The following is a 7838-nucleotide window of genomic DNA, read 5'->3' as shown; positions in this document are numbered from 1 at the left end:
AGCTGGTGGGTCTGTGGCAGTGACCTGAGCACGACAGACACAGAAAAACACTTTTTCAGGAGTCTCTTCCCTCCCTGCTCATCTCTGTCAGTAACTGTGAATTAGGCCTGAAGTTAATCTTTAAAACAAACACAAACCTTCTGAGTGAACCCCGACCTCTCGCCTGCCCGACGCTGTTATAAATGAAACGCACCGTCAGCAGACACGACGATGTCTCGGACCTCCATCGGGTCTGCCTTCTGTCTGTCAGCCGCCCATCCCTCCATCATCTCAGCCCTGATAAGAAACACTCAGTGCTGGTGGTCTGTTTGTCTCTTGAGGGTCAAAGGTCACACTGAAGGCAATCTGAAGTTAAATGAAACTCTTCTGTGCTCTGAGCTCAAACCATCACCGTCAGAGGAAACGAGGAGACTGTTTTAAGTTTCCTATGATTTGCACACACGCCACACACAGGCCGTTATCTGCAGCCGTAACACGGACCTGGAGAGAGCTCGGGGTCAAAGGTCGGCGTTTCTGAAGAGTTCACAAATTGCGGCTCAACGACTAAAACCGAGAGCTGTTGTACATCATCAGAAGATGACAGCAGGACAGATGTTGTTCTCGTTCCTCGTAATGAACCTGAGACAGTTTTACACCCGTCACGTTTACACGCTTCGTCTGTTCGAGGTTTAATTACAGCTTGTTTCACAGATAACGCCTTGTTTTCTTTCTCATTGTGTTTTGTTCTGCAGATCAGTCGGGGAAACATGACATCATCAGGCTGTTTGGAAATATTTTCTGATTAAAATCAGATTAATTGAACCTGGTTTCATTAAATATTCACATCACTGTTCTGAGGCGTCGTCATATATTTAATCTAAGTGTCTTTGTTCTTTTTTTAGATCCACATATTATGATATAATGATGTGACAGAGTCAGAAAGCTAAATGTGCACAAAGATCGTAAAAGAAATTCTGCAGGAAATAAAATGTAGTTGAAAGGAAATGAAATCTCGAGTGAAACGGGGAAAGGCTCTCTCATAAACGTTCACCTCGGGCAGATTGTTCCAGAGCCTCGGCCCCTGGTCTTCAGCCGCGCCCCAAAACAGGCTGAAGACATCTGCCCGAGGATTTAAAGGTATGTGCTCTTAGTGAGAGGTCAGAGCTGCAGCTCAGAGTGAGGCCACGAGCGGCCTTAGAAGTGATCGATATCAAAATCGTTAAAACGATCCTGTGTGTGAAACGTTCCTAAGACGACTGCATCAGTTCCTGTTAGATCAGGTAAACCAGATGCTGGGACGTGTGATATGACCCAGCAGGATGAAGCCGATGGCAGAATGTAACCATGAACTGCAAGAGTCTGTTAACCATGAAGTACCAAGGTGGCGTCATTTTGTCTGCAGAGAAGTGAAGCCGAGCTTACTGCGGAGTACCTAAAACTACCCAATCACAGGGTTGGGTTAGGTTCCCTTTATTATTATCTACACTCTACAGAATGATCTCCTTGTTACCTGGTTGCGTGACTTGAAAGAACAACATTCAAAAACCAAAATCCCGTCTTCTAACGGATAAACCCGCTCTAATCCAAACCCAGCCCTCTGACTCAGATGCTCTAAACTCATAATTATAACGATTCATACCTAACCTTAACCTGTAGCTCGTCTTAAAGCTGGCCCACCTTTGGGTTTGATCTGCCAAGCGCCGTGTTCTTACGCTCCCATCGGGGGTTTAACCTGCTGAGCCTGGAGTGGATCTATCCCGTCTCATCTGGAGCTTAAATCAGGCCAAACCACGTTTCCTTCCCGACCTCTGCGAGCTCAAAACAACCCGTCCTCTGATATCTGCGCGCTAACGTATTTGTCACTGACGGTGACTCAGACGTAACACGGCTACAAAGAGGCGCCTGAGTTTGGTTTTACTTCATAAATAACTGGAACCGTTTGGCACAGTAAAAGTCTTCTCCTGGTTTTAACGTAAAGCAGACAGACAGGCAGCAGACGTGTCGTCGGGCATCTTTATTGGAGTTTTCCCTCGCCCAGTGGACATCCTTCTTTATGACAACATTATTAACAATAAAAATATTCTCATACATTAGTGTGGACGTATAAAAGGCAGAGCTGAGTTCACAACATTCAAAATTACGCATTTAAATAAAATTTGTTTCCCAAAACAAAGTGTTTACATTTGTCTGTCCAATGAAAGTGGATCGATGGTGGACTGCCACTGACTCAAACTCCCATCATGCAACACTGTGACTTACAGAAAGGAGGCATGACAAAGAGGAGCTGTTATTGGCCTGTTAGTGCTTTGACTGGCAGGTAATGGACCAATGAACCAGTTTATGCGATTCAGTAAAAATACCATTAGAAGTGGATTACTCAGACTTTTCATGGTGATTCAGTCCTGATGATCAGAACTCGGATGACAGAAGGTTTACTGGATGTTTCAGCCTCCAGATAGAGGCCCACCAAAGTATGTCGGCAGCTCCTTTTGGCAGTTTCATGTTTTCATCCATACAAAAGTCCCACCCTATAACCGAAGGATCTACAGCAGGGGCGGGGAACTCCAGGCCTCCCTGCAGGTTTTAGATGTGTCTGATTTTAATGGCTAAATTAGCTCCTCAGCATGTCCTGAAGTTCTCCAGAGGCCTGGTAACGAACTAATCATGTGATTCAGATGTGTTGACCCAAGGTGAGATCTAAAACCTGCAGGACACCGGCCCTCGAGGCCTGGAGTTGGCCACCCCTGATCTACAGCCAACAATCCCTTCTTTTTGTTCTATATTTCAGTCAGCTCTGATCTCAGAGGCCTTTTCAGTCTCGTCTGTTCCTACCAGGTTACTGCTCTGCAACGACAGGATACGAGACTTATCGTGATGTTCAAAAATGTAACACCTGTTATATTCTATTACCCAACAGCTCCTTTTGCATGCATGCAAACCTCTGCAGAAACACTGCAGTGGACAATCTCCTCCAGGTCACATGATTAGTTTGGTGGTTTTAACTGGCTGATCATCGTCTGCTGGAGTTACACCTGAGACGATGACCACGATGGTGGCTCTGTGAGGAAGGTGATGGCAGCATTCAGGTATTTCCTGTCTGTGAAGCATCGCTAACAAACACTGCTCCTCACATTAATGAGTGTTTGGCCGGAGAACAGAAGAGACTGAAGAGGCAAACTGCCAAATGTTGGCCTGATGGTTAATGTTAGTGTTGTAAAAGTGGAAGAGCTGGTTTGTGGGCCGCCGTTAAACATTTATGTAGCGAGGCAGACGCACAGTCTCGCTCCAGAGGGCAGATGTGATCTTTGGTCCTGAACCTGGATCGTCTCACTCGCCTCCGTGAAAGCTAAGGCAGATTGCTTTTATACGTTTCTCTTCAGAAAGTGAAGACGACGTTTCGCCTGAAATGTAGGTTTACTATAAAAACTCTGATCTCCTGCTTTGTGTAAAAATACGATCAAATATCAGGTACAAAAAAAAAGTGCTACGATACAAAACCATCAATAGTTCACGATTAAACAAAAAGATGTCTGCTGTAGTCCTCAAACGTAGTCCTCGTGTCCAACACTGAAGCTTTGAATGGCTTTTCACTTCCTGTGGAAAATGGTCTTAAAACATTAAACCTGCAGTGGCTTCATCCCAACACGTGAAAGGCTGATAAATGACAGTCACGTACGTTTAGGCCACAGGGAGCTGAGTCTATAAAGGGGAGATCATGTAGATGATGGATGCCTTACAGCTGGAGGACAAAATACACTTGAGTACGTTCACAACACAGAAACCCACTACAGGTGGGCTTCGATCGTTTGTAGGCACCGAACAATTTAAAAAACTTTCAGTCTGATTGAGAAAACTACCGTGTGTACAGTTAAATACTCCCACATGACTTCCCTTAATCCAGAGAATTTCAGCACCCGATGAGTCACATTTGGAGAAGTTCTGGTCTGAGCAGGGAGCGAACATTCCCAAAGACTTCCTTGAAAAGTACACCGGTGTTTTCTGAGGCAACCCAGAATATTCCTCACAGATTACAAACAGTATGATGCTGAAACTTTGCTAGAACATGCTGACAGGTCACATCACGAATCCCTTCAGATGGTCCTGAACGCTGGTGTGGAAATAATCCCACTGAGAGGGAGATTACCGACCGGTGCGTTGGAATTCCCGCATGTCCCACATTCCCAAGATGTCCTTCAGAAAGACGTGTGTTCAGATTCCTGCTTGAAGAAACTCAAACACCGGCCATGTCACCGTAAAACCCGTTCGGCTCATTTTAAAAGGCTCTGAGGTCTGTGCGGTCACAGTGGCAGCATCCTGCAAAGGGTTTGTTTCTTCTACAGGAAGTACAAACCAAAGTATCCTGCTTGTGTTTCCAGCAGAATTTAGTCATTTTCTGCCTGTAATTTTTCTCTCTTGGTGTTTCTTCAGTGGAAAATCCTCCTGCCCTGGAAATCCAGCCATCAAACAGGCTGGGAAAGCTATGCTCCCAGCAAGGGGCGGAGCTTAGTCTTTACAGTGGAGGAACATCCAATCAGAAGAGTCCACATAAGGAATAGTTTCCAAAGTCTTCCAACATCCTTTCTGTGCTGGATGCTGATTGGCTGATTTCTGTGAGCTCTGCTGTTCAGAGTGGATTTAAAAAAACAAGCAACCTCGAGATGTGGTTCAGCGAGACGAGCCAATAGAAATCCTGAGGTTCAACCAGCCCGTCAAAGAATAGTCATCTCATTCCTTCGTTCTGATTGGTTGAAACTGCATCAGTTAGTGTTTCAGGCTGTAAAGCGTTCCCATTGGCTGGATCGGGTACAACGGTGGACAGCGTCAGGGTCATTTTGAGTGTTGTGCTGTGACCAGGCTGCGATTGGTCAGTAGAGCATGGTGGGTGGAGCTTTGTGTATCCTGAGCGTCTGGATGGAGGAGAGTATCTTCTTCTGGTGCCCTGCGAGGGTCACGCCCACTCTGAGGAGGTCTCTATGGAAACAGAAAGAGGGTGATGCAAATAAATAAATACAAATATAGAGCTTGGTTTCCCTGAGTGATGACTGGCAGGTAGCCAATCACAGAAAGAATAAGTGTCTTACTCAGTGTTGAGCTGCGAGACGATGTCCAGGTTGGTGAATCCGGCCTGAAGGAAGCTCTGCTCGTAGCGCTCCATCTTTATGGCTCGGAGCCACTCGGAGACCGAACCGCATGCCGACAGAGGAGGCGGGACTCGCTGGTCCAACAGAGGATGGGACAGGCTGAAAGGACAGGGCAGATGTGAACGATGACATTCCTCAGCGAGTCATTATTAGAGCAGCGTGTTCAGACCTGCAGCCTATAAAATATGTGGCATGAATATGTGAGCGTGAGATTTATTCTCTCTCTGTTATGGTTGAGGTTAAAATAAGCAGAGCGTGCTGGCTTCAAGCCACGAAACCCTTAAAATGACATGTAGGTCTTAAATATAGCTGCTAAGGTTTACATTTTAACCCCTTTTTCAGTCTTAAAATCAAAGACGTGTAATTTGGTGTAAAGAAGAAAGTTTTCCCAGGAGCTGCTGTGATTGGGATCATTATCCCGTTCATGACCCAGCTTTGGCTGTCAGACAGACTCCGCAATAGGAGCTTATGGTCAACTTGGTTTTCCCCGACCATGATGGTGTATTTTACACTTCCAGGCTGGGACGTTGTCTTGTGAGTTTTCTCAGATAGTTTCCAAACCTGCCTATTCTCTCCTGTCAGCTCTTCCAAACAAGCCTCACACTTTCAGTCCTGATCTAACTGCAGAGTCTGAGATTAATTTGCTGTGATGATTATGTTGAATTGTTTGCAAATTGCATCTGAAAGCTTCAGACCAACAAACGGCTGAAACGTCTGCTTTTATAAGGCACCCATACTTAATGATGATGGAGAAGACAGACCGGAGTCATGTGAAAACGTTTGTGTTCATGTGACAGAAATGTTACCATGTTGTATCCAAGCACATGACTTTACTTTGAACATCAGGAAGGATCGTGTCACACAGCAGGATAAAATCATCCCTGCTGGTTTCCACCACACCGTCACACCCAGTCTGATGGTTTTATGGTATTAGATTATTTTCTTTACAGTGTTGCATCACTGCTTCAACTTATTATACAGGAGACTTGTCCTGCTTTTATTTTGAAAGTTCAGTCCTTGCTAACCACCGATCCCAGAGGTTTCCTGTTTTCCGATTTCTCTCGGCAGATTGGCCAGCTGCTGTGGTGGATGGACCACCTCCACCTCTTGGACTCAGGTGGAGGTCCTCGTCCTGCTATGGAGGGTTGCTGTCACGGTGTGTTCAAAACAACCTGAAATCCGTGCCAGGCAACAGTGCCACATACGTGTTCGTGCAAGTGAAAATATGTCCACTTTGGCAAAGAGAGAAAAAATAGTTTTGCGCTGTGTCACAGAAGCCTCGCACTGAGATTCTCGCATCACTTTACTCCTCCTCCGCCCTTTGGCAAATATTTGTGAATTTCCAAAATACCCAGCAACTGAACTCATGCACGTAAGGCGAGCTGAAACTTAACTTCCTGTTTGGTCTGCACAGTTTAACCAGAACCTGAAAGACCCACGGTGAGCTCCCCGAGGCTGCGGAGCAGAACGAGGAGCGGCTGCTCCACCCGTGGTACTGCTTTACTATCTGCTGCTAACAAACTACAGGAACTTTATTCCTCTCAGAAAGCACAAACATGCACGCCGCCTCTGCTCTCGCCGTTAAAACAATCTCATTCTTATCTGACACTGATCTCCATCCTCCTCCTCCTCCTCGTGTCTCTGATGTTCCTTCACTGAAAGAGGAGGTGGACAGTCGGGAGGACACGGCTTCATTTGGAGTTTTAATCCAGGAATGTGCACCTGCTTGTGTAAACAGCTGTCAATCACACAGCTGGCTGCCCCACATTCCTTTGTCTCCCTACCACACTCTGACCTTTGACCCCGAACCCACCAGCTGGTGCCTGAATGACATTCCACGGCTCCGGCCCCCTCCCCCTCTCCTTCATCGAGCCTCACCTCTGTGCCTCTGGGTGCGTCACTTTCAGGGAGGTGGGGTTTCGGATCAGCCTGTCGAGGGACGCCACCACGTCGCAGAACCTCGGCCGGTTGGCTCGCTCCTTCTGCCAGCAGTCCAGCATGAGCGCGTGCAGGGAGGCGGGGCACTCCGGCGGCGGGGGAAGCCTGTAGTCCTGCTCGATGGCGTTTATCACCTGATGAAGCAGAAGCGTGAGAGGCAGTGAGCACTCTGTCATTCTGATGAAACGGCTTTTTTAACCATCAGCTTTGGACACCTTTGCTGGAATAATTTCAGCTTCTTTTATTGTAAATGAGCACTAATGATTCAGTCGTAGTTTCACGTCCATGAACCTCCAAACAATCAAGTTTTAAATGTATAACTTTGTTCCTTACGTCCTGGTTGCTCATGTCCCAGTACGGTCGCTCCCCGTATGACATCACTTCCCACATGACAATCCCGTAACTCCACGTGTCGCTGGCTGAAGTGAACTTCCTGCAATCAGACAGTAAAATCATCAAATGATTATCTACAGAACACTATAATAACAATAAGAAGAGGAAGCCTTTATCCACTACGCCAGCCTGCAGTACTGGCACTCACCTGTACGCGATGGCTTCAGGAGCCGTCCACCGAATGGGAATCTTGCCGCCCTAAAAAACAAGACTGGATCAGTCAGGTAATAACCGAATTTCACAATAAAAGCACCCAGGTAATGCTCAACAACAGAGGACTGAGACCAGAACCCTGAGGATCTCCAGCAGAACCAAAACAGAGCTGAAAGACCAACCAGACAGACGTGATTGATGATGAAGGTCTTAAAGACAACATTCATCATCTAC

The 7838-nt window shown here is 46.5% G+C and overlaps 1 protein-coding gene across 1 annotated transcript in view; it reads right to left on the bottom strand.

Annotated features, from left to right (window-relative positions):
* Positions 1-1978: 1978 nt before the first annotated feature.
* Positions 1979-7838, bottom strand: part of ephb4b (eph receptor B4b) — a 36367-nt gene continuing 30507 nt past the window's right edge. Inside the window, exons 17-21 of the mRNA XM_024799802.2 lie at positions 7600-7649; positions 7392-7491; positions 6999-7192; positions 5061-5219; positions 1979-4950 (exon numbers count right to left, since the gene is read on the bottom strand). Coding sequence (XP_024655570.1) covers positions 4845-4950; positions 5061-5219; positions 6999-7192; positions 7392-7491; positions 7600-7649 — 609 coding nt within the window. The 3' untranslated portion in view covers positions 1979-4844. The remainder of the gene's footprint in view (positions 4951-5060; positions 5220-6998; positions 7193-7391; positions 7492-7599; positions 7650-7838) is intronic.

Source organism: Maylandia zebra, unplaced genomic scaffold, assembly GCF_041146795.1.
Source record: "Maylandia zebra isolate NMK-2024a unplaced genomic scaffold, Mzebra_GT3a scaffold01, whole genome shotgun sequence".
NCBI classification, from domain to species: domain Eukaryota; kingdom Metazoa; phylum Chordata; class Actinopteri; order Cichliformes; family Cichlidae; genus Maylandia; species Maylandia zebra.
The sequence above is the reverse complement of the archived record's forward strand: the minus strand, read 5'-3'. Positions and strand labels throughout refer to the sequence as shown.